The sequence below is a fragment of the Eleutherodactylus coqui genome, chromosome 9 (genome assembly GCF_035609145.1).
Source record: "Eleutherodactylus coqui strain aEleCoq1 chromosome 9, aEleCoq1.hap1, whole genome shotgun sequence".
NCBI lineage: Eukaryota > Metazoa > Chordata > Amphibia > Anura > Eleutherodactylidae > Eleutherodactylus > Eleutherodactylus coqui.
This window is the reverse complement of record NC_089845.1, coordinates 91,550,666-91,577,926: the sequence shown is the minus strand read 5'-3', so window position 1 is coordinate 91,577,926 and position 27,261 is coordinate 91,550,666. Positions and strand designations below refer to the sequence as shown.

At 43.2% G+C, this 27,261-nt stretch overlaps 1 protein-coding gene across 1 annotated transcript in view; it reads right to left on the bottom strand.

The window, feature by feature from the left end:
• SPIDR (scaffold protein involved in DNA repair) overlaps window positions 1–27,261 on the bottom strand; it is a 331,433-nt gene that overhangs the window by 219,190 nt on the left and 84,982 nt on the right. Inside the window, exons 7-8 of the mRNA XM_066578067.1 lie at window positions 23,158–23,258; window positions 21,057–21,267 (exon numbers count right to left, since the gene is read on the bottom strand). Of these exons, the coding sequence (XP_066434164.1) occupies window positions 21,057–21,267; window positions 23,158–23,258 (312 nt within the window). The remainder of the gene's footprint in view (window positions 1–21,056; window positions 21,268–23,157; window positions 23,259–27,261) is intronic.

Here is a 27,261-nt window from a genome sequence, read left to right as displayed (position 1 = left end):
TAAAAACTTCCTTTGGGGAACAGACCAGTTTGACACCAAAGACAAAAAGATTAAGCCACAAGAAAATGGTTCCTAAAATAGATAAAACTTTTATTACAGCACATTGTTCCAGGCTGGAAACTGAAGAGATAGTTCGTCCATTTAGATACAGAAAACGGTGAAAACGTAAAACACACTCAGTGTTCTAAAACCCCATAAATAAGGAACCATATATAATATCTTTCAAGTAGATCAACTGGGAAGGTACTGTACTTGACAACTCAAATTAATAGATGGAAACAAATCCTTTGCCTATTTCCATGAGATCAGCATTGCCATTACTAAGTATCAGCAAGTTTCCCAAGTCCTTTGAAAGTTATTATGTGAAGCAAAACAGAACTCTATTTCAATGTATAAGAATACAACATGATGATGATGATGCGCTGTTAAACACTGCTAGGCCACCTGCAGAGGGGCGGATTTGCATTGCGGAATCCAGGGAGGGTGTCCGGCTACGGGTTCCGCAGCAAATACCGTCCATAGCATGCTATGGAAAAGTGATTCTACCCGAACATGAGCAGAAACCAATTGTGGTTTCCGTCTGCAGAGGGAAAGAAATAATTGCAGCATGCTCCGTTATTACATAGATTCCACGCAGAGGGCTTCCATTGAAATCAATGGTAGCCGTCTGATCCGTAGCTCTTCTGCAATTGACATTGCAGAAAGGTCACGGATTTCACATCATTTCTAGGAGATGACGCGGGAAAAGCAGGAGTTTAAAAAAAAACAAAATCTGTACTGCGCATATCTGTCGGCTCGCCGTGTGGACTGTCTGCAGTACAGATGAAGAAAATGAAAAGCAGACATACGCGGACTCCGCTGCTGCCAGGGCCAGATACCACTGCGGGATTCCGCATGCCTTATGCATAGCTGCTTGTATTTTTATACGTTTTTGTCATACGCTTCTCTCTTTTTCTTTGAAAAAATAAAAATCACCTATCCTCAGTTGAAACAGTCAGGGCAAAGTTCCAAAGTACCTCTAAAAGTGACATCAACACAAGGATTCTGTGCCAGCAGCTTCATGAAATGGATTTCCATTGTCAGGTAGCTGCAAACAAGTAAAAAATCACCAGGCACAATGCCAAGCATTGGCTGGCACAGTGCAAAGCATGTCATCACATGTCACCAAAGGACTGCAGAGCAGTGGAAATGTGTTCTTTGGAGTGATGAAGTAGGTTTCACTATTTGACAGTCTGCGTTTGGCAGGTTCCCAGAATAGTACCTACTGTAAATTTGCTGGAAGAGTGATAATGATCTGACAAGTTTGGTGTGGAAGGTCTTCAGTGCACCGCAGAGGCCCACAACTCCGTCAAACATAGTAACATAGTATTTAAGGTTGAAAAAACCCCGTGGTGTCCATCTAGTTCAGCCTATAACCCCCCCACACACGCACACAATTTTGGGGATGAATTGGAATGCAGACTGCGAGCCAAACCTTCTCGTCCAACATTAGTGCCTGACCTCAGAAGTGCATATTCCCACAGATTAACTCCAATATATTTTGGAAAGTGTTCCCAGAATAGTGGAGGATGTTATAGCCACAATTAGGAACACAACCCCTATATTAACATGTATGGTTTGGGAAAATGTGTGTGATGGTCAGGTGTCCATATACATGTGGCCATATAGTACATATTCTGAAATGACGGGAGGAAAATGAATATCGTGAGATCAAAATATTGAACAAAAAACATCATGGCAAAACATAAATGACTGCTTTACGTACTTAGCATGCATTGTAATATCTTGCTCAAGCCCCTATCGTATGACCCTTATAACTGGGTCTACAATGTGTCTGCCTTAATTCATCCAAACTTGTGCCCTCTTTGAAAATACAATTAAAGGGGTTGTCGAGATTCAGCTTCTTTATAAAACCTGGTCCCTTATGTGCAGAACATGATGAAGACCTCATAGAAATCCTACTCCCCTCTTCCCGCTCGTCCCTTGATGGTGACTTTGGATCTCCCTGGTGAGGTATTCATAGGCTGTAGTCAGCCTGTGACGTCCCGTAAAACTTGCCACTGCAGCTAATGACAGAGCTCAACGAGGACCTGTTTAGGAGGCGGCTCAGGTTGACTGCAGCCTGTAAACAATAGGTCAACAGGGAGACCCAAAGTCGCCGGCAGGGGGTCAAGCGGGAAAAGGAGAGTAGGAGCTCTTTATTGTCTTCTGCACACAAGAAGGTCAGGTTTTATAAAGAAGTGGGACCTCAGAGAACCCCTTAAAGACCAACAATTAAAAAAAAAACCAAAAAACTATAATACAGGAGCCCCATATAAGTAACTCCGTAGATAACTCCTAGGGAAAAAAGCCATGTAAATAAAATTAACTTTCTCCATTATTAACTAAAAAAGAAACAGGATCACATGTCAAACATACCACAGCTAAAAAAACAAGTGCTAAAATTAGAAAAAAGGAATGAAGCACAACATAAATATAAGAGGTATTGTACTCATGTTATAAGTATTATTCCTCTGGCTATGCTAAAAATAAATCAGTACATTACGGCAACATTTTTTTCAGAGACTTTAGCCAAGAACTCGCAGACCTCCCAATAAACTGTGCTTTGGCTGCAGCCCTTGCAAGGTCTGCAATGAATCAGCAAATCCCAGGCATCATGGAAATTCCCCCAAATTAGCATTTACCTCTATAGTGAGAAATGGGATTATTACTAGCAGATAGTTTAAACTCAGAAAGTCATCAGGTCCATCGGATGTCATTCCTGGAAGCAGCCCAAAGCTTGGGAATTTTTCAGCATTTCCGAAGCCATTCCTGGAATCTAACACGCTGCTTATATATTTATTTTTATTAAAACGGTAATGTATTTTTTTTGTCTCAAAATATAGAAAAAGGAGCCTGGACATAATATTCTTATTAGTAGTAGTGTTGTCGGGTTCCCAGTTCTTACTACGGTATAATATGTAATTACATAAACGCACAGTTGCAAATATTGTGACATAAAGAGCCATTTACTCCAATGGCCCTAGCAACACATTACTTGACTAAATAGGATTACTGCATGCGCCTGACAAATAAAAAACAACAACTTTCCACCGGTTTATGTAAATCATTATGGGAAAATGGTTGTCAGTATTTTCTGCTTTTCCTATTTTTCATATTTCGATAAATTAATCCTTGTGTCATAGAGTAGGGAAATAATAAATTGCCACACTACATTATGCCTTCCGTTCTTAAACGAGCCACGGCCACTATAATAGATCAGTAGATGGATTTACTTCTTGACTTAGATTTGGTTCCGTCAGGTCGATGGCATGGCTTCTCCACTTTTGATGTAGGGTTTTACAAATCTGATTCACATCTATTATACTACAGTTTGCTGCGTATTCTGAACTAAAAAAACCACAACATGGCCCAATGATCATCCCTGCTTCCCTCGTAGCTTGAAGGCTATGTACACCTCTTTGCAGTCCTTTCTTTTTGATCAATGTGTTTCTGGAAATCAAATCACATTTATGTATATAGCGCAGCACAGCACTTTACATCACTTGATATTGGGTTCTGTTCCCATTGGAGCTCACAGTCCATAGGCATTTATTTGTATGTTTTTAGAGTGTGGGAGGAAACCCAAGAAAAAACAGAAAGAACATGCAAACTCCATGCAAATGTTGTCCTTGGTGGGATTTGAACCCAGGATCCAAGCACTGCAACACAACAGCGCTAACCACTGAATCACCGTACCAACGAGTTGCAGACTTTTTGCAATTGGTTTTCATAAAAAAATTGCTGATTGTGTAATTTCTATGCTTGTATTGCTCTCCAAGGAACTTCTGACTGCAGGGCTGAAATCTTAGCTAATTCTGTCAAATCAAACTGACAGGTTGTTTTTCAGCTGCTCCCCTGTTGTGAACATGCATTCTTTGCCTATTACAGACAGCTGTATGACAGTGCTGGATGGTGGTGAAGGAAATCAAAAGGACAGAGAGCAGAGCAGAGAAGCTACTATTACAGAGGGCTGAAATTTACTCTGGGTGAATCTCATCCTCTTAAGAATTAGGAGGAACGGACCAACAGCTACACAGAGAGGGTGAGAGGTGAGATAGCTGTGTAGTATTAAGTGGTTTTGCTATACAGCCTCTTAAAAAGAAGGGGGAGCACAGCTTGGAACCAGTTGATCAGTCGCAAGGATGACCTTGAAGCCAGGAACCTGAATGTAGGAGAGCCTGCAAACCAAGTATGAGAGTTTCTAAATGCATAATAAGTAGAGATGAGCGAGTATACTAGCTAAAATCGATTGCTCGAGCGAGCATTGCCTTTATCGAGTACCTGTCCGCTCCAGACTAAAGGTTCGGGTGCCGGAGCGGTGAGTAGCGGCAGTCAGCAGGATGGAGCGGGGGGAGAGAGAGATCTCCCCTCCGTTCTGCCCCGCAGCTCCCTGCCCGCCGCCGGCATCTGAACCTTTAGTCTCGAGCGGGCAGATACTCGCTAAGGGCAATGCTCGCTCGAGCAATTGCCTTTAGCGAGTATACTCGCTCATCTCTAATAATAAGGAAAACCCAGTGCAAGGACTTAGTAAGATATGTGTGTATTGATTTTTCATTCACAAAGGTTTCCAAGGCCTTTAAAATGGATTTTCCAGAACTTAGATAAGTCAAAAATATCAGATGGATACTTTCCCCTGTCCATTGGCTGCATGGCTTTTCTGCAGCTCAATCCCATTGAAATGAAAGTGATTGAGCTGCAGTATTATGCACGGTATATATTAAGAAATAGAAATATAACAAGGCAATTGGCTTGTTTACTCATTATAAAACTGACAAATATGTTGTGTTCAGTACAGGGCCTGAGGGAATGGTGGATGACTCAGATTCAAGGTATGCAAAGGGGATATGGAAAAATATCTCTGCAGCGTCACCTATTGGAAGGTAGCTTACCTATAAGTCAATGTCCGACCTCCTTGCAACATGACTAAGCATATAATACAAACCAGAATCTTCCCTACAAGGAAAAGCTAACCATTGTGAAGAAAACGGTTTCAGTTCTTACCCTTCATAAGTGAACAATAGGGTTCAAGTTGGCTGGATGAAAGGTCTTTAATGTGTTTCTAGGGAAGTACTGTTTCTCCATGTGGAAGCTGTCCAGAGGGGATCTGCATGGCCTATAAGTCTCCTTACAGCAACAACTGTCTGTATATGGATATCTTTTCCTTATGGAGAAGATTCTGGTTTGGCTTACATCCTTAGTCACATAGCAAGCCTGGCTAGCTGGACATTGACTTAGGCCTCATGTCCACGGGCAAATTAACATTTACAATCTGCAGCGTTTTTCCTGAGTGCAGATCCGCGCCCCATAGGGATGCATTAGACATCCGCAGGTAGTTAAATACCTGCGGATGTCATTTTTCCCTGCAGGCGCGGGTCCCTATGGAAGCCGTCCGGATCCGCGGAAGACTCGCACCAGAATAAACTCACCTGCTCAGGACGCTCGGATCTTCCCTTCTTCGCGGCTTGATCTTCTCTCCGTCGCGGCTGGACCTTCTTTCTGCAGGCCGGTGGATGTTCCTCGGCACGCTGCGGTGTGCCGAGCACATCCGCCGGGCCGAAGAAAGAAGATCCGGCCGCGACGGAGAGAAGATCAAGCCGTGAAGAAGGGAAGATCCAGAGCATGCGGAGGTGTGAGTAATTCTTATTTTCAGCCTCATGTCCGCGGGGCAGGAGGGACCCGCTGCGGATTCTCCATGGAGAATCCGTAGCGGGCCTGATTTTCCCTGTGGACATGAGGCCTTAAAGGGAAGCTACCTTCCAACAGGTGACGGTACAGAGCTATTATTCCATCTCCTCTTTGCATACCCTATTTCCTAAGGGAGCATTGAATGGCCTATAAGTCTCCTCATGCAAACTTGGAGGTCTTCACCAAGAGAAACAGTACTTCTCAAGAGCCAAGTTTCAAAGAACAATAAAAAATAGCTCATATATCACCCCCTCCGACCCTTCACCAGGCATAACATTGCCAGAGGTGATAATTTAAGCATAAACACATTAGTATGAAGAAAACTCTGTATGTAAAAATACATGACATGATGGAGAATAGAAGAGCAAACATTGAATCGTATCATTAAAATGATAAACCATCTCACAAAAACCAAGCGCTCACATGGCTATGTTGATGGAAGAATAACTTTTTCTTTTTAAATTTACGACTCTTGAAAGCTAAAGATATAAAAAACTGTGAAAAGGCGAGAACTTGTTATAAAGAATTGGATCAAGTACCCATGAAATTAAAGTTCACATTTATACTGTATATAGCATATCAAAATGATTTCCAACAGCTGACCACGTAAACGCCATACCTACCAATATTACAGCCTATCCCGCAAGTTTGCCTTCAGCAACAGCCAGGAAACGCAACTAATTATGTCCAATCATCCAATGAAAAGTCTTCTCTAGCATTTCGTGAAATGGCTTTATGACATTTTACTTTAAGCACATTTCGTCCTAGAACGTTGATTGCCAAGAATGCAGTGGAACGCAGTAATGAAGTTTCAATACAACCAACTACTGTCAAAATAAATAAATCAATAACCATATATTTAATGAGCGCATGACAAGGCGGTAGATGGCAAACCAACGAAGGAAGCATTATTCATACTGTGCAAAGAATTAGAATACTAAATTATCATGGCCGCATTAGGAAGAAGAGAAAAGTTTCCATTTTATAACAGGAAAAGAGTGACATTAAAAAAGATCTCTCCTGCTAAATCTGTTTTTACATACTGAGTAAGAAGATTAAAGCTGAGATGGCTCGGGTTCAAACACATTTATTTAGCATTCGTGCAGCATCAGAATGTACTGACATCTGCTTTGGATTTACAGTCTGACGTTTTAATGGAGGTACGTCCCCCGCAAAACTTTCTTTCCCTTTCTTTAATAAACTGTTCTTTTAGCGTCTCCGTGTTTTTTTTCCCCTCTCCCCCTCATCAGCAACGCGTTTCTTATTCTTGCTGGAAGCGGCCTGAGCACTGCCAGGAAGAGAAATGCAAAACAATCCCAGGAGCAGCTGCTGACGTCAGGACAGAATTCCTCCCTCCCATCAGTCAGAGCCCTGTGGAAATTCCAGGCTCCAGCCGGACTAAATCCTTGTGATATAACTGCCGTGTGCCTGTAGGGGCTACTTATTTATTCCCTTACTGCCAATGGAAGGGTTAATGTGAATTCTGTGACCGTCAGTCACTTTAAATCACTTTTCTTCTTTAAGTCTCTATGGAAATGTGCTGTTAGAACTTACTCAGGCTGCTAAAAGAATACCCTGCACTATATATTGTGACTATAGTGAAAGAAATTAAAAACTAAAAATGTGTTCGGCCATAAATCAGATAGATCAGTAGTGTCATATTTAATTAAAAATCAGTTTCACACATTAATTTAACCCGCCATAGATTTATTGCTATTTCTCGCTAAAATCATACAGTTGCGGCAACAGCCACTCCGCCAACACAAACAGGGTGAGACCCCCCTCTCTCCCTGCACCCAGTCCCCAACCTGGTCTTGCGCTCTCTCAGGTCCTCTCTGGTATTCTGAGCCTAGTCACTTTGCTATCTCCGGTAGTCCCACTGAAATGAGAGCGCAAGCACAACCACTACTCCCCATTCATGCCGAGACCTTTGGCACCTCCATTTTCAGGATTGTTGGAGGTCCCAGAAGTGAGACCTCCACTGATCAGAATGTTATCCTGTATACTGTGGATAAGGGATAACTTTCAATGTTGGCACAACCCTTTTAACTTCCCGTCATTAGACTACCTCCAAGTTGGCATTCTACTTCGATACCTGTTATAAAGTTGAAGTCACACAACCTCCCTTTGCATAGGGTTCTCCTGGTGGTACACTCTGACCCAGGATATAACTATAGAGGGTGCAGAGGCAGCAGACAAAGAGGCACATAAGACGCCACTAGCATTATAAAATGGCACATGATAGGTGGGAGACCCAGTTACAGATTTTGTAGGTGTTTCAAGTTGCACCTTTAAAAAAAAAAAAAAAAAAAAAGAATTGCTGCACATGTGCATTGAAGAACTCAAGAACATACAAAACAGACATGTTAAGCCTGGTTTAGACACGACGATTATCGCTCAAAATATATCTTTTGAGCGATAATCGTTGTGTGCATTTAGAGGGCAAGGTGATCGCTCAAACGTTGAGCGATCACTTTGCGCTCCAAGCGGGGTATGCAGAAGACAAGCGGGGCTGCTTCTCTTCTGCATCTAGCTGTTCTCTGCTCGGAGCGCTCAGCATGCTCCGAGCACGACATGCAGAACACAACTGGAGCGCTGTGTTCTTCATACCCCTGGCTGTTCACTGAGCGCTCAGCTGGTATACAGCTGTGCGCTCCATGCGGAGTATGAAGAACACAGCTGGACAGTTAAGTGTAGTTGTCCTGTAATAGCACTCTTTAACCCTTTATTCTGCTCAGGTCATATCTCCTACATCCTTGCAGAGTGGCACTTCAGTAGCCAAATACCTATGAGATACAGGGGATGGACAAAAATATGGAAACACTGTACGAAATGCATGCCTTAAATTACATGGGGTTACAAATTATATTTCAATAAAACATGTAGGGACCAAAGTAAAGGTAATATGATAGAGATGCTGCTGGGCAGAAGTGAACATCTGCCCGAGCAATAAGGTTCTATTGGTCAGGGGTTTGAGCCACTCAGCTGATGTTACAAGATGGCTCCAAAAACCACACAGAGCAGGGCAAGAGGTGAAGTAAACACAAATTTGCTGGGAATGCTCTCAGCTAAGCAGGGGTCACAAGTGCAGCTCAGTGCTAATGATTAAAATCCCCTGCATTTCATATAGTGTTTTCATATTTTTGTGCAACCGCTGTACACCCTTACTGTAAATACCTAAATCACAAGCAGTATTGCTGATCGAGTTTTGGTTATGGTCTTTCTTAAAAGCTAAAAATATTGGATATAAAATGAGACCAGGATCTGCAACACAGCCTGATATATAGACCTTTTAAGTGGGAGTTTCATATACATACAGCTCTCACTCCTAACTATTTCTGCAGCCGGTTTCTCAGGTTGCATTTCAGATTCAGATTTGATAGTGGTTTTGTTTAAAAAGAAAAAATATAATATAAAATAAACTATATATCTTGGTTTTAAAAGACTTCTATGCATTGCTCTTCAGCCGCCAAGAGTTGGCAAATAACATTCGCAGCCAAACAACCACAGCACTTCAGTAAGCATTGAAGCCCCTTCATTTCAGCGATCAATAGGGGTCTCAGCACCTAGACCTTCACTGATCAAACCGTTTGACATGAAGCTATGACATTATCAAAAGTTTCTCAAAAGTGCAATTACTCTTAATGACCTATCTTTAATATATTTTTACAGACTTCTCTGCCTTTAGTAATATTGTAGACATACAATTACTAGCTGTAGAACCGGTCCTAAGACGACAGGACTTAAAAAGAAGGGAAAACCCCAATGACCACAAAGTACAGTAATAAGACAAGAGAAAAATTACTATCTGGAAGATCTGCGTAAGAAGGTATAACGAAGGTAATTAACAAAATCTTTCAAAGTGAGGTTTGAAGCTCCAACAATTAAGTTACTGAGGCCAATGAATAAAATGTTCAATTGCTTTACGAAACAGCATCTAGATTTGAAATAAGATAATCAGTCTGTAGTAAAAACTAAATAAATGAAATTAAACACTTGAAGGGGTTGCCCAACTGTTGGACATTTTTCAAGAACTGTTGTAAATGTGAAAAAACAAAAAAAGCAGCACTACTTACCTATTCCTGGCGAGCCAGCGTTGCCGGAGCCCTGCCAATATTTGTTTACCAATGGCTAGCACATAACCGCTGTGGCCAATCAGTGGCTACGTATTGTACTCTTGGCATCATGGCTCACATCATCTGAGTGCTGAAGCCAGGAGTACAACAGGCGACTGCTGCGGTCACAGATTGGCTGCAGCAGTCGTGTATCAGTGATTTGTAAGTTGGAGGGGACCTATTCAGGGCCCTAAAGCACCACCACTGCCTTATATCACCGGGAAATAGTTTTATAAATACGCCACAGTATAAATTCAGCATTGTGCAGGAAATGAACTTATAATACAGCATGCTCTGTATGCAAATAACAGCTGAAATCATGAAAGTGGCACTGCTGTCTTGATTAGTCACATAGTCCGGTCTTGCCTTCCAGCTTGATTGCCATCCCCTGACACCTTCAATTCTTGGATGAGCCATTGGCCTGCTCATGGACAGATCAGAGAAGTGTACTCTGCCTGGCTTCATCGCTGCACCATGCATACCCAAGGAGTACAAGGCAACGGCACATCTGATACAGAGCTGTAAACTGTATAAGAGGGACAGCATTAAAAGAGAACATGTTGGCTACTTCAACAGCCACTAGAAAGTGTTTAGGAACTTGCTGTGTACATAGAACTCAATAACAAGACAGTATGCAGTGAGCTCTCATACTCCATCTAGTGGCAGCTGTAGACAACCAGTAGATTAACTTTTAAAGAGTACCTGCACTTTAACGTCCGAGCGCTCCTGCTCTGTCGAACCGTTTTTGGCTGAAGGCGGCCCCATGTAGCACTTCAGCTGCCAGAAGGAGCCAAAAATGGCCAACAGAGCAGAAGCACTCGGAAGTCAAAGTGCAGGTTTTCTTTAAATCTGTGTCAGAATGTTCTCCCTGTGTCCGTGTGGGTTTTCTCCCCACTCCAAATACCAAAAAGTGAATTTAGAATGTGAACCCCGATAGGAACTAATGTAAGTGATGAGAATCTCTGCATGGTGCAGCAGAATATCTACAAAGGAGTAAAATAACTAACAGCTGCAACTTCTATAAAGATACATTAATCAGTGCAGAAAGTGCGACCTAACAAGAACATGCTAGTAAAAAGGGAATATTCACGTAAGAGTAAGTTTACTTTAGTGTGTAAGGTACTATAAGCAGTGGCAAAAAAAAGTATATATAAAGCTATATAAAGCCAGCTATATTAACTAAAGATTCTCTGCTTTATTAATTGTAATTACAACTTTTCGGCTCTATTTTTCCTTGTATTTCCTGTGAACTCCAGGCCACCATGTGAGCCGACATATCAGGCTGCGGCTCAGAGTCAAGCTGCGATGTGTCAGAATTCTTGGATCGCGCTCCGGGTTTTAGAAGCAGTCAAGAATGCTGCTCTCCTTCCTCCACATTTGACGTCAGTAGACAACTCCTCGTCAGTGCTAGCTGTCAATGGAAAATGCATGGAATTTCCTTATTTAAAAGTGCTGGAGGACTTCAAGGAGAGGCCCTTTATATACACATAGTTCATGGCTATGTATATGGCAGTAATCTACAGCAAACTGCCCTTCTGTGACTGAGGGAAGATTCTCCAGTAAAAACTAAGATACTAAGCTTAAGGCCGGTCTCACACGACTGGATTTCAATTGCAGATTCTGCGATCGGCGTCCGCAGGGACAATCCAAGGTAAAACGCGGGCACTGAAAGGCATGTATTTTCAAATTTTCCTTCACACTCACAGCTATGAATTGCGTTTTCCACAAACCGAAGAAAAATCACAGCATGCTCTATTTTATCAGGGAATTCTTGCAGATGGCCTCTATTGACGTCGATGGAGGCGTGGGACCTGCAGGCCATACACAATTAACACCGCGTATGGGCTGCGAGTACTCATGACATCACTAAGCGACGGCACGGGAAATACAGACCAACCACCGCAAAAAAAACTGCAGTCCGCATGACCGTCTGCGAGCCTCCGTAAAGTACCGCAAGACAGGGTCACCGGCCGGGGTCACACCTGCAATCCGCTGCGGGTTACCCACACATGTAAAACCAGACCCGCTCTAGTGAGCCTGGCCTAACAAATAAAATAAATGTACTTCTAATTAAGAAAAATGTCCAAAAGAATAGTCAGACGGATTATCTACTCTAAACAGCCGCTACTAGCTGTTGGAATAGTTTCTAGAGGAGTCCTTATGTGGCACAGTGGATATTGTAAAAATGTACAGATTACTTACCGGTAGTCCTTTTTCCGGGAGTCATCACGACGGCCCATCACATATGGAGGTTGCCCTCTGACCTCCATAGGGACAGGAAGAACCCTTAAAGCACCTCCCCTTCCACCATCTCCTCAGTGACTTTCAAATTATTACTGTGGACAATGTATACTGAACCAAAAATTTTCCTTTATTCGGTCACATTTTACATTGGTAAAAGAACATAAATAAATATTCTATAGGGGAGGGAACTATGGGCCGTCATGATGACTCCCGGAAAAAGGACTACCGGTAAGCAATCTGTACATTTCCCGGTCGTCATCCTGATGGCCCATCACATATGGAGTAATACCAAATTACAAGTCTTTTTTAGGGTGGGACTACTGCCTGGAGGACTTTCCATCCGTATCCCGGGTCTTTGTCAAACTGCACATTAACGCCATAGTGCTTAATAAATGTGTGCAGACTGAGGAGATGGTGGAAGGGGAGTTGCTTTAAGGGCTCTTCCTGTGCCTACTGAGGTCAGAGGTCAACCTCCATATGTGATGGGCCATCGGAATGACGACCGGGAAAATGCACTTAAGTGGCTGCACGTACCTAAATAAGGTTCGCTTTCTGGGGTCATGGGGGCGGGGAGATGCTTTGAGTAGAATCAAGCTGGTCATGCCCAAAATTGGTCTAGTCCATCTTGCTCCGCCTTCCTTCCACTGAATCTGCTGTGATGCCTTTTAATTTGTCATAATCTGTGCGCAATGGTATGTCCCATTGCTTCATATAAATTGAATTGACTCTATTTGTACTATATGTATTTTCCTCATCACCTCCCCCAAATAGCTTTCTCCCTGTCTCATCTTAGTGTTGCTGGACACAGTTTGTTTTTGTAAGAGGGCAATAAAGCCCCCCCCCCCCCATTCTTGTTCATTAACCATCTAAAGGTGGGTCAGCTGGTTGACTAGTGAAATGTAACAAGTCCCTCCCAGCTGAAGTCCTGTAGCCAGAACTTTAAAGTCAGTTCTATCCTCCATGCCTCACCAGAGGCTGCCTCACCTGATGTCTCGAGCACTAAGTGTCCAGCAACAAGTGTTTTATGCTGTCGAATGATGCAGTTATACAGAGCAGGAGACCGGTAACATGCACAACTGTCCACAGCCTGGAGGGAAATAATCCTCTTTGCACTAATCTCCTTCACTATCCTCTTTTCAAGCCTTCACACTTTCTTCCAATGCCCAGCCCCAACACACTCCATCCACATCAGCCCCTCCCTCCTCTCCTCACCTATGTATGGCTCCCATGCACTGTTCAACTTCCTAAGACGCCTTCAACCCCCCAATACTGCAAAGAAACACCTCAAACACCCACACAAATCCCCTAGCCATGTGCTCACCCTTGCTACCCTGCTACTCCTAGCTGCAGGGGACATATCCCCCAACCCAGGCCCACCCCGTACTGTTCTCTACCAAAATGCCGACCCTGCCCCATTCAAATGCGCCCTATGGAACTCCCAATCTGCGTGTAACAAACTCCCAACTATCCATGACCTTTTCACCAGTAAACACTTGAACTTGCTCGCCCTCACGGAAACCTGGATACAGCAGTCCGATTCTACCTCCCCCGCTGCATTGTCCTATGATGGCCTGCAGTTCTCCCACACTCCCAGATCGGATGACAGACACGGCGGAGGAGTAGGCATCATCCTCTCCCCAAACTGTACCTTCCAGGTCATTCCCTCAGCTCCCTCGCTTACCATCCACTCCTTCGAAGTCCACACCCTGCGACTCTTCCGCCCACTGCCTCTGCGTGTCATAGTTATTTACCGCCCCCCAGGTCCCACCCGCCTGTTCCTAGACCACTTTGCTGCCTGGCTCCCCCACTTCCTATCCTGTGAAATCCCAACCCTCATCCTTGGTGATTTCAACATCCCTAACAACGACTCTAGCTCCTCATCTGCCTCCCGGCTTTTAACACTTACCTCCTCCCTTGGCTTATCGCTAATCTCTGACTCCCCCACTCAGAGATGGTAACACTCTCGATTTAGTTTTCCTCCGTCTCTGCTCTGCTTCTCACTTTACTAACTCCCCACTTCCACTCTCAGATCACAACCTTCTCTCTTTCTCCATCAGGCACCCTAGCATCTCTCCTGACCCTCCTATCTATCGCACCTCTAGGAAACTACAGTCTGTCCGCACTAAACAGTTTGCCGAAACTATTCAGTCCTCCCTATCACCCATCTCTCGCCTCCCTGCCCTAAACTGGCAGCCGAACACTACCACACCACCCTCAGCCGTGCCCTGGATGAAGTGGCACCGCCCGTGATGCGAGCCGTCAAACGCAGACCACGGCAACCCTGGCTCACGTCCCAAACGCGCTTCATCCGGCGGTGCTCTAGGTGCGCCGAGCGGCTGTGGAGAAAGTCAAAGCTGCCGGCAGACTTCCTCCACTTCAAATTCATGCTGAAAACTTATAACCTAGCCCTTCACCATGCCAAACTAGTTTATTTCACCTCCCTTGTCTCCTCCCTATCCCACAACCCCAAACAAGTCTTTGAGACCTTTCACTCCCTCCTCAGCCCCAAGGAACAGGCCCCTGTGACAGACCTGACTGCTGGAGAACTAGCTGACTATTTCAAAGAAAAAAAAAAAATCGACCACATTCGAAAAGAAATCTCTGAAAGCTGCATGGTCAGCCCCGATCCCAGTTTCATCAGCACTGTACCCAGCACCTACTCACTATCTACGCGAGAACCAACGACAGAGGAAGAAGTCTCCAGGCTCCTTTCCGTTGCCCGCCCCACCACCAGCGCCAGCGACCCTCTCCCCTCTCACCTCCTCCGGTCCCTTTCCCCAGCTCTCATTACTCACCTCACTACAATCTGCAACCTCTCCCTAACCTCTGGCACTTTTCCCTCCTCATTCAAACACTCCATTATATCCCCTCTGCTTAAAAAACCAACCCTGGACCCGACTGATGCTGCCAACTACCGACCCGTCTCAAACCTCCCCTTTATCTCCTAATTACTGGAACGCCTGGTCTACTCCCGCCTTACTCGCTTTCTCTCTGACAACTCGCTCCTCGACCCCCTCCAGTCTGGTTTCCGCTCTCTACACTCGACCGAAACTGCCCTTACAAAAGTAACAAATGACCTGATGACTGCAAAGTCGAGAGGTGATTACTCCCTACTAATCCTCCTTGACCTGTCTGCTGCATTTGACACGGTCGACCATAATCTCCTTCTCACTATGCTCCACTCCATTGGTCTAAAGGATACTGCTCTCTCCTGGTTCTCTTCCTACCTCTTTGACCGCTCTTTCAGTGTTTCCTTTGCTGGTTCTATCTCTGCTCCACTTCCTCTTGCTGTTGGGGTACCCCAGGGCTCGGTTCTTGGTCCCCTTCTTTTCTCTATCTATACTGCCCCAATTGGACAAACCATCCACAAATTTGGCCTCCAATACCATCTCTACGCTGATGACACCCAACTATACACCTCCTCTCGTGAGATCTCTGGACCATTTCTCCAAAATATCACTGACTGTCTGTCTGCTGTCTCTAACACTATGTCCTCCCTCTTTCTCAAACTAAACCTCTCTAAAACTGACCTCCTTGTCTTTCCACCTTCTAACTGACCTCCCCTCAACATCTCCATTCCAGTGTCTGGCACCATCATAACCCCCAGACGGCATGCCCGATGCCTTGGGGTCACACTGGACTCTGACCTCTCCTTTGTCCCCCATATCCAATCTCTGGCCCAAACATGCCACATGCACCTCAGAAATATTGCTAAAATACGTCCGTTCCTAACCACGGATACGCTAAAGATGCTCGTGGTTGCCCTCATCTACTCCTGGCTTGACTACTGCAACTCGCTACTCAATGGCCTCCCCCGCACTAGACTCGCTCCACTCCAATCCATACTAAATGCAGCAGCTAGACTCATTTTTCTATCCAGTCGTTATTCAGACGCCTCTGCATTATGCCAGTCGCTGCATTGGCTGTCCATCCACTGCAGTACTAAATTTAAACTCCTCTACCTCACTCACAAAGCTCTGCATGGCGCCGCACCACCATACATCACCTCCCTACTGTCAGTACACCACCGAGCCCGCTCACTCCGTTCGGCTAACACACTCAGACTAAACACCCCTGTAATACGAACCTCCCATGCTCGCCTACAGGACTTCACCAGAGCAGCACCCATCCTCTGGAATGCTCTACCCCAAGGCATCCGGACAATTCCCGATGCACGAAATTTCAGACGTGCCTTAAAAACGCACCTCTTCAGGGAAGCATACCAAATCTCCTGACCTAGTCCACCGCCCCTCCCTATGGTGTCCCACCCTATTTGCCTTCTAATAAATGATCTGTACATGAAATTTCCTATTGCCTGTGTTCCCCAACCTCTGTACCTCCTGTACCACCCTCAACCCATTTGTGTCTAACCCAATGTACCTCACATAGTAATTGTTGCAATTGTTGTATTGTTTTGCATTTATCCATGCCTGAAAGCGCTGCGGAATAAGTTGGCGCTATACAAATAAAGATTATTATTATTATATATTATCTTGATTGACAGGTTCGGAAGAGGTTGCACCACTGTTTCTACTTCAGGTGTACCAGTGCACTCTCTTCTATTTTGGGACCACCTGAAGTTCCCTTGCTATATTTATTGTGCTTTGTCTACACGGTATTGTTTAGTACTACCATAGCTGTGCATGGACATGTAATCGTTGCTGATCACAGATACTAGTCACTGCTGACATAGGATGGGTTCATACTCATGTTATGACTTTCAGGCATAATTTCATCTCCTTTTCCATTTTTAGAGCTGAAAAATGAAATTAAATACATGGTTCCGGAGTTTTCCCTATTAATTTCAATGGGTTTTCAAAAAAGGAAAGCAAACAGAAAGCTTTTAGTTTGCTTCCATTCAGTTAGATTTCCCTTTTTTAACTGGATATTTGTTCAGTTACAAAAACAGAAATTGAACTAAAAAGAAGCAAACAGAGTTTTCCACTGGCTTTGCTTTTTGAAAACCCATTGAAATCAATGGAGAAAAAAAAAGTTCATTTCCAATTCTGTTTTTTCTGCTGGAACAGAGAGACAGAATAACAACTGTAGGTCCTAAGGTAAGTGCGCCAACACCCATACACAACCATGAAGGAATTCTGAAACCTGCGCTTCCCAACAGGTCGCCAATATAAACTTGCAACAATTGGTTATTGTTTGCTACAAAACAGGGTGCTATAATCAATATACTACTGAAAGGCAAAAGCAAAATATCAAAATGTGCAAAACACCCGGGAAAGATTAATGCAGGACTTGAAATGAAAAAACACATGAAAGAATACTTCTAGCAGATGCTAAACGTCTCGTCTTTTTCCTCTCACCAATGCATCCCCTTCATTGTCTTCAGATGCTGAAGCCAAATGCATATTTTGTGCTTGACATTTAAGGGACACACTAATTTATTATTGTTTGAGTGCCAGAACAAAAGGATTGTATTAAATTCACGCCAGGACAAACACAGTCATAAAATCGCTACAATCTACACTTAGAATAATTTTACAGTTCTGTCTATTCCTTTATAATAATAATAATTACAAAAACTTCACAACGCACAACTGTGTGGGGCCGCTTGTACAATAAAAAGTATTGAATCAAACAACCAAATTACAATACAATATAAATCTAGGAATGAGGCAAATACCCAGGCAAAAAACTAAATCTGCTCATATAAAATGTGCTGTGCCGAGATGATCTGCAGATGTTCATTTCTTACAATTTAGAAAGAAATTAAGAAAGAAAGAAAGCGCCAACACATTCCGCAGCCCCGCACAGAGGTTTGTTACAGAGCAACCACCAAGGCAACTGGGGAACAAGGTGCCCATACAAATTAAGAGTCTAGTTGGCTGAACCCATCATTTTGGCAGGATTGGCCTTTTTTGCCATGTGTATGGGGGTGTCCTGACGCCACCCTGGTTGCAGATGTTGGGGGACAGAAGAACGGAGAACTGTGAAAAAGAAACAATAGGTGTTCAGCGTAAACACAGACAGCGGCCGGAGAACGAGCAATAATTTGTTTGCTTATCATTCACCCTTCATTTTATGCAAGCGTTAAAATAATTTTTCGCCGGCATTAAGGGTAAAAGGCGATCATTAACCCATTCCAACCCACTGTCTGACCTCTGAAGACATTATGATTTAAGGCTGTACAGCTTTGATGTTGGAAGACATCCGTCGGCGTTCTCTTATTGTATATTGCCAGCCTCTCTGCTGTTGGAGCCTATCCAACGTGTCACCTCATGCAGTACTGGCTTTAGCCAGCATATAGCGCCGTTGTATAACGGCAGAAAAAAAAGAGTGAGCCCCCTAGGAAAACCAGGATACAAATTGGATTGGAAAGGGTTAAAGGGGTTTTCAAGTGAAATACTATTGATAACCTATCATCAGGATAGGTCATCAATAGTTGATCGGCTGGGGTCCGCCGCGCGGGACCCTGACCGATCAGCTTAGCGGGCGCATGCTGTCAGCGCCACAATAACACAGAGGTCAGAGTGGAAGCCTCAATGCTGACCTCCCATGTAGTGGCCGGCGCTTGCAACTGCAAACACTGCTCTCATTGATTTCAATGAGAGCCGTGCCTGCAGTTACAAGCGTCAGCCACCACATGGGAGATCAGCATGGAGACATCTGTTCCAAATAAACAGTGGTCGGAGCAGAAGTCTCCACACCGACCTCTGGATAGTGACCGGCTTTCAGAAATTTCAATGCAAGCTGTGCCTGCAGTTACAAGTGCCGGCCACTATACGGAGGTCTGTACAGAGGCTTCCATCCCGACCTCTGCGCTATTGTGGAACTGACAGCATGCGCCCGCTCAGCTGATCAGTCAGGAACCCCAACTGACACACCTTGGTCGATCAACTATTGATAACCTATCCTCAGGATAGGTCATCAATAGTATTTCACTGGGAAAACCCCCTTATGTTAGTTGCAGACCATTCCCAGTCATTTTGAGGCCAATGATGGACTAAATAAGCCAATGCAGAAAAAATGTAAATGATTATCTGCGCAAGCGAACGGACATCGGCTGAAAGCAATTGACTCAGTTAGCATTTCTTCATTTTAATGATTAATTGCTCCATGTAAATGGAAACTTAAGCTGCTGCCAAAGGAGTCTGGAGGAGGCTTATTCTCCTCACTGAAAAAATGCAATCATTGAGGAGTCAGAAAGACAACTATTGAAAGTGTAATTTCCCTATACAAGAAAAACACTAGGTTAATTTCATACATCACCGGTTGTTTTATCAGTTATAAGTGGGAAGAAAACTGAATATTGAGGAGAAATGCAACAGAAGTCAGTATCAAATATTCAACACTAAAGGCAACTCATAAAAGTGTAAAACTTTTGTGATGCTTTGGGAAACCTAAACTGCCAGGTAGCTGGTATATGGGTCCAGACGATAAGGTTTCTCCTTGTGGAGACAACCAAGCTGCTGTAGGGAATCTTACCAATGCTCCCTGGGGAAAAGCATATGCAAATACGTTCTCATCCAGAAGGAAGAAAGTCGGCTCTCTGGTGCCACTCATAAGCAAATAATCCCCAAACAGCTGTCTGTATGAAGGGTGTCTTTTCCTTATAGAGAAGCTTTTCATTTGGCTTATGTAATAAGCTATGTTGCAAGGCTTGTTAAAAAGATCAGAAATTAACTTATAGAGTTGCTATCCAATAGGTTGCGCTAGAAAGCCAGTCTTCTTCCTCCTGAATGAGAGCTTATTTGCTTTAGCAATGACAGTCATACCTGGCAAGTTCCCTACAAAAAAGCATCACTACTAGCTTCTATGCATCCCAACCCCTGATAGCTGAAACACCTCTTTGGAATATCCTGATCCTGCCCCATTTACTACACTTTCAAGGCAGTCTCCTCAGGGTGTTACGACTCTGCAGACCCTGTACAGTCAAGCTATTTTATATTCCTATAGCCAGTTGAAAACTCAATATGATATTTCATAAGATAAGCATTCATAAGTACAACTCCACATTCTAGATTCTTGAGCCTCTGCCCAGTCGCTAGTTACGAGTGGAATTGCCATTTATTTTCTACCGCAAGGGGAGGCGAGTTCGGCACACCAGGGAGGGTAAGGGGGGTGTACAACACAGCTATCTATGCTTTTTCTACCTGTGTGGCAATCTCAAGGCCTTGAAGGGTTAATAGAGGGAAGACATTCAAGTACTAATGACTGTGTCTTTACACCAGATGACTTTTGATCAACCAACAACTATTTTTTAGATGAGCCAAAACAGAAAGGCTAGAGACTAATGAGCGAATATCACTCATCACCACGTAGGTGGCCGTGTTTACACCGAAAGACTGGCATTTGCTCTTTCAGGTGATTATTTGGACAATATTTGTCCCATGTAAAGGTACCTCTATTTAGGCCTCGTTCACACGGGCTACAAAATCATTGCTGCAAAACGCATGTATGTGAAGCCCGTGGTTTCCAGTGTATTATTTCAGGCTACAAAACAGCGACAATTTTGTAGTGAGATTTTGTAGCCCGTGTGAACGAGGCCTTAACCTTTTTTTGCCTTGATAGAATGCCTACAACTGACTGCCCGATGGGTCATACTCTGGAGGTCGATTTTTGGCATATGGTAGGAGCTCTCCCTTACAGATTATGGTTGTACTTTAAATTGTACTTATGAATAGAAGACTGTTTATTTCATTATGATTTCTTTTTTCCATGGGGTAGTGGGGAGGGGGGTCGGAGGATCGAAGAGGACAGCCGTCTTTAATTGAGCAGTTGTCACTCTTGACCATGTCAATCAAAGGGTTAGATGACTGGGTTCGAAGTTTCCTTTCTTATTCTAGAATGCCATAACACCCCCCACCCATGCTGTAGAATAAGGCCCTTTACTGACCACTACGAAGCCATGAATGGGCGTTCATAAAAAGCAACAAAGGGAATTTAAAAAATAATTCAGGAGAAAGAAATGAAGGCATATGTAATATACAAATAGTCTTAACAAGCTATATTTACCAGGGAGGATAGATATAGATGATGTCATTGGGTCCCAGCTTGAGCTGTGCAGCAGTTTGCCTAGTGAACAGGGCTTTCAGTGTCGTTGTATCTTTAGAGCAACTGCTGCCATCATTCTGCATGTCTGCCAATTGTTCACAAAGTGCAACTTGCATGGAGCACTCCTCATGAATCTCCAGTATCTTTAAAATAAGTGTTCCTGATTTATCACCTGGAAGAGAATAATAAGGGGACAAGGAGCATCTTTTATGAAATGATATGGGAACAGGCGGCGTACAGAGTGGTGATTACTACCTCTAGAATGAATACTTGCAAAGGAATTAAAATTGATAGAGGAAATCAATTAACCAAATTAACAAAAACATGGCAGTGCACTTTCTAGATATAGTTTTAATTGCGCCTTAAAGGGATTTTCCAGGCAGTCCTGGCTGTCACAGCCAGGATACACTTGCATCGGAGCAGAAGCCGCTTCTCTGCCACCTGTGTAGTTGCCGGCGCTCATAATTGCAGGCGCAGCTTTCATTGAAATTAATAGGAGCTACACTTGTATTTGCAGGAGCAGTTCCCATTGTTTTGAATAAGAGCTGCACCTGCAGTTACGAACGCCAGCCACTACACAGAGGTCGGAGCAGCGGCTTCCGCTCCCACTACAGTGTATCCCGGCTGTGACAGCGGGTGCTGCTTGGAAAAAACCCTTTATCAAAAACAAATCAGTCATGTAACCGGGTGATCCCTAACATTTGTTTGGGCTTACTTTGACTTGAGCAACAAGAAGAAAAGCTGTCGCTGGGAACCACTACATAAATAGCACTGAGCACAAAACCCTGTTTTTGATACTTTTGAAAACAAGTTTGCACTACACACCTACATAAAAGTATCCTATTGTCTCCATGTGGCCAAGTCTGACATTTTGCCATGTTTCTGTGCCAAATTTTAAGCAAGCCATTTTCTTGCATCTGTCAGTGTACCTTCATTGTTTATGAGACACAATGCTTTATGTTTTGCAGTGGCTATGTCTGGTATTCAAGCTTTCAAGTAAAAGGTCCTGAGCAGCAGAGAGCTGCAGTACTAGGCACAGCCACTACTAAATGTACAGAGTTTTGTCATAGCCCATGCAAGCGACTGATGGTGGTGTCAGATATTGATAGCCTATCTTAAGAAAGACCTGGAAAACCCCTACAAGACAATAGGAAGCATTGATTTCTTCTCATCCAGATCGGCTGTGCTGGATCGGTAGGACATATAGCCAGTTAGTATTGCTTTGTTTACTTTCCTTCATTCCTTGCCCATACAATTTTGTTTTTAAGTCATAGAAGACCCATTTAAGCCAATTCACCACGAATCACCTTCGTGGGATTCTTAGTTTTTGAGCAAGAGTAACTAGACTTTTAGCTAACTTTCGACATGTTCCGCTACTGTTCCCTTTTGACTGTCTTAGCTACTTTTCAGCTCCTCCTGAAGGAGGTCTTTAGAAGTTCTTCTATACACGCTCATGCAGACACTACCAGCTGCTGGAAGGAGCCAAAAGGCAGCAAAGATGACTGAACGGGAACAGAGCTCAGGCGAGCGCTGCAGCCCTCTCGTTCTAGGGATCACTGGTGGGTTCAACATGTCAAAAAGTTAGTTAAAAGTGTAGTTACTCTTTAGGGGCATACTTTCCTTCAAATGCGTTCTCAAGACACCTGGTTTTCTGCAGTTATTAAGACAGGTGACAACAGTAACTAAATAATTTACATGCTGCTCACAGTCCTGAATTCAACTTTGTGTGGCCTAATTAGCATTTGTAATAAATTAACAGCAAAAGATCAGAAGAGAAGAAAATTAGTAAAGGGAATGGAATGTTTCAAAGGTAAGATGGAAAGTGTGTCTGATAGTTTAAGGGCAGGTTTAGAGGCATCAGTGTTACTTGAATGATAGAACTTTTATAGATCTAATGGGAACTTGAGTGCCAACAGATCATCTCTCTTACGTTATTAAGTGTAGTCTGAATTTAAAATAAGATTATTCCAATGAGCAGCAAAAAAAATAAAAAACATTGTCACTTCGATAATTTTGATGCAAATGCAATATGTAATGCAGAACGCAGCAGATGAAGACTTACCTAAAGGTATTTTGCAATCAGATTCTCGCTGATGCCTCCAAAAAGTAATGGCAGACCTCTCTCTGTTATGCAGGCGATTCAGTCTTTCGGCTAGGCCTCCCCTACAGAGAATTCAATAATGTGCCACATGGCCAAGATTGAGCGTTAATTTTTGCCAAAGGACAGAATAAAAGCATACAGATGGGACTACTTACTAACTATTCTCCTAAGGAAAAAAAAAACTAGAAAAATAGCTTTCTGCAGAACGGTTGAGATGCTTAAGCACAGTTAAGAAGCTCTTTATATCTAATAAAATGTGCAATTTGTTTTACAAAGAAAATACATCCTTCATGTGCCAACTGGACTTGTCCTAATTTTAAATTTCATGGGATCCTGTTTACTGCTTGAGGGAAAAAAAGGAAACAAAAAGAACGCTAAATCCACCCAAAAAGGAAAATGTAATGAACATACATGTAGTGAACATTTCAGATCTATTTAAAATATTGTGGGATATTAGTCACCTGCTAAGTAAAATGATAAATTCGACATTTCCTATATGCACTCTATTTATAAATAACAGAAATCTTAAAGGGGTTGTCCCGCGCCGAAACGGGGTTTGTTTTTTTTCAATAGCCCCCCGTTCGGCGCGAGACAAACCCGATGCAGGAGTTTAAAAAACAAAACGGATAGTACTTACCCAAATCCCCGCACTCCGGTGACTTCTTACTTACCTTGTGAAGATTGCCGCCGGGATATTCACCCTCGGTGGACCGCAGGTCTTCTGTGCGGTCCATTGCCGATTCCAGCCTCCTGATTGGCTGGAATCGGCACACGTGACGGGGCGGAGCTACGAGGAGCAGCTCTCTGGCACGAGCGGCCCCATTCAGAAGGGAGAAGACCACACAGCGCAAGCGCGTCTAATCGGGCGATTAGATGCTGAAAATTAGACGGCACCATGGAGACGAGGACGCCAGCAACGGAACAGGTAAGTGAATAACTTCTGTATGGCTCATAATTAATGCACAATGTACATTACAAAGTGCATTAATATGGCCATACAGAAGTGTATACCCCCACTTTGTTTCGCGGGACAACCCCTTTAAAGGAAGTGGTTCAAGGGTGCATTAACACGTCACAGATATGCAACATTTTAAAGTACCACAACCCATCCTTCTGTAGCAAAAAAAAATCTGCACAGAAATCACTGCATGCCTATGGATTTTCAAAGCAAAAATCACAGAAATAGAATTCCTGGTCCAAAAGAATAATTGAATTTGTCTAAAATCAGAAATAAAACACCACCCTAGTTTTTCCATACTTTCCCACTACCTAGGTGGAGCACCCGTCCTGTTAAGGGCGACCCCGATCACCAAACTACTCGTAGACAGCCCTGTACAATAGGCAGGCAAAGATAGGTGGAAAGAACCATACATCAGTCGAATATGGTCAGTCAAAATTCAAACGGAGGCTTCTTTCACATTATGTTTTAGGGGTCCAGTACTGGTGCCGTTCTGTCTTTAATTCAGTAAATTTCATAGGGACAGAAACCGGGATATAACCTGCAGGCTGCATGGGCGCAGTTTCCATGCCTATCAGTCTTTTACACTGGATAGAAAAGCACCATCCTTGGTACGGAAAGGGGCAGAAATTATATAAATTAAAACAAAATTCATGTATATGACAAAGTATTTACCAATAATCCCAATGTATCAAAGAAAAGATCACAAACAAGGAACGAAATCAAACAGCTATTGTTAATAGCAGTGCATTAAATGAAAAATAACACAGATCTGCAGCTAGAAAGCGGTTTGATTATTTTCAACTAATTTCCATGTATTTTGGTGTGCTATTATATATTACAGACCTTGTGATACTTCGGACTAAAACTTGGAGCTCAAGATAAAGTTTGGGTGCCTCAAAGTGTGCAAGCGGTGTGTGGAGGACCTCCGAAATTGGTTCAAGGGTAAGAAAATGGCTTTCCGTTATGGGATTCCTATGGTATGGCGAGAGCAAAAAGAACCATAGTGACGACTGTTACTTTTGTTCATGCGATGTGAAAGCGTATAATTCCAAAATGGAAGCATTCCACTTCATACCCCAATCTTCACTTAGCAATTCGTCCCATCCCCTATGGCACAGATATACTAGTACCCAAGCCCCTGCTACCTTGGAAGAGATACCTAGCTCCGATGAAGGTGGAGTCATACCTGAACCAGATGACGAATCAAGTTCTGACTTTGAAGATGATACAAGACCAATATTTTTTTCCCAGGAGGAGATGAATGATTTGGTAAGAGACCTGAATCTTCCCAAAGATGCAGCTGAGTTACTCTGTTCAAGGCTTAAAAGCAGGAATTTATTATGGCCAGGAGTGTCTTTTGCATGGTTCAGACATCGTAAAAAGGAGTTCGGTCCTTACTTTGTCCAGGCACCAAGTTGGTTTACAGCATCTATGTCGAAAGTTTGATGGGTCAATTCAAAATCCAATATGATTCAACGCAATAGAGTCTTTTCATAGATTTCTCAAAAAGAAGTCTCAAGGCAGTTTTGCTCCACAACAGTGTTTTTTACGCTTTCATCCCTGTAGGTCATTCCGTAAACTTGAGGGAAACCTAGGAGAATTTCGAATTGATTCTTCGTAAACTTAAATATGAAGACCATGGTTGGCAAGTGTGTGGGGATTTAAAGGTCTTGGGCAACAAGCTGGATAAACCAAATACCCTTGGTTTTTTTGTCTATGGGACAGTCGAGATCAACAAAGTCACTGGACCAAGAAGAGTTGGCAGCCGAGGATGCTCACAGTTGGTCCAAAAAAAATGTCCTCTGAGAAACTTTGGTACCTCCACAAAGTTCTTCTACCACCTCTCCATATAAAGTTGGGATTGATGAAGCAATTTGTGAAATCACTTCCAAGAGATGGAGAATGCTTCAAATATTTGGTCACCAAGTTTCCAGGCCTCTCGAAGGCAAAATTGAAGGAAGGTGTGTTCGTCGGACCAGACATTAGAAGGCTTATAGCCGATCAAGAGTTTGTCAATACCATGACGGATTTTCAAAAAGAAGGGTGGATTGCATTTAAAGAGGTCGTAGAGAAATTTTTAGCCAATAAGAAAGATCCTGACTACAAAAAGATCGTTGGACGAATGCTGAAAGCATTTCAAGCTTTAGTTTGCCTGATGAGTGTGAAAGTGCATTTCCTCCAATCCCACCTTGACTACTTTCCTGAAAGTTTGGGAGCTGTGAGTGAAGAACAAGGTGAACGATTCCACCAGGACATTAAAGAGATGGAAAAAAGATACCAGGGAAAATGGAGCGTTACAATGATGGCAGACTACTGTTGGATGGTTCAGAGAAACATTCCAGATGCTACTCTCAAGCGTAAATGTACCAAGAGGAGCCTCACAGGGCAGAAAAGATTTTAGTGTGTTTTAGGGAGCTCATTTTAGTTCAAAAATGATTTTCATGTAAAATTTGTAATTAAAAATTAATTTTATAAGTCTATTTTCGTTTATTTTGAGGTATTGCCCTATTTAACATAGATAACTGAGTTGTCAGGAAACGTGATGTCCTAAGACAAAATGGACGTCTTAAAATTTTTTTTTTTGCCAATCTGTGTAATGAAGGGGTGCCAATGCATTTCCAATGTCAATTACACCTACTACGGCCGGGCTCACAGGAGCATATAACGCAGCGTTTTACCTCTCTGTTGACCGGCGTATCGCCGCGTATGGCAACAATTTTTGACTACTTGTGACAGCGTATCTTACTCATGCGGTCATGCGCAGTCTTCCTGGTTTCATTTTTTATTTAACTTTTTTTTAAATCTCACGCTTTGTCGCTTGGCGACGTTGTGTATAAATGCCACAAATACACAATGTAATTGTGCATGTACAGCATTTCATACCCACCCATATAGAACAGGGCTCTATCGCACGTAATAAGCAATAAAATAGAACCTGCTGGGTTCTTTTTTAACTCGCGCATTATACACAATGATAAAACGGTAGTATCAGTGTAACAGCGACAATCAATGCACTTGAATTGCCACGATGTACCTCGTATTATACACGCATACATCGCACGCATAAAACGCATTTCAAATACGCTCATGTTAGCCTGGCCCTA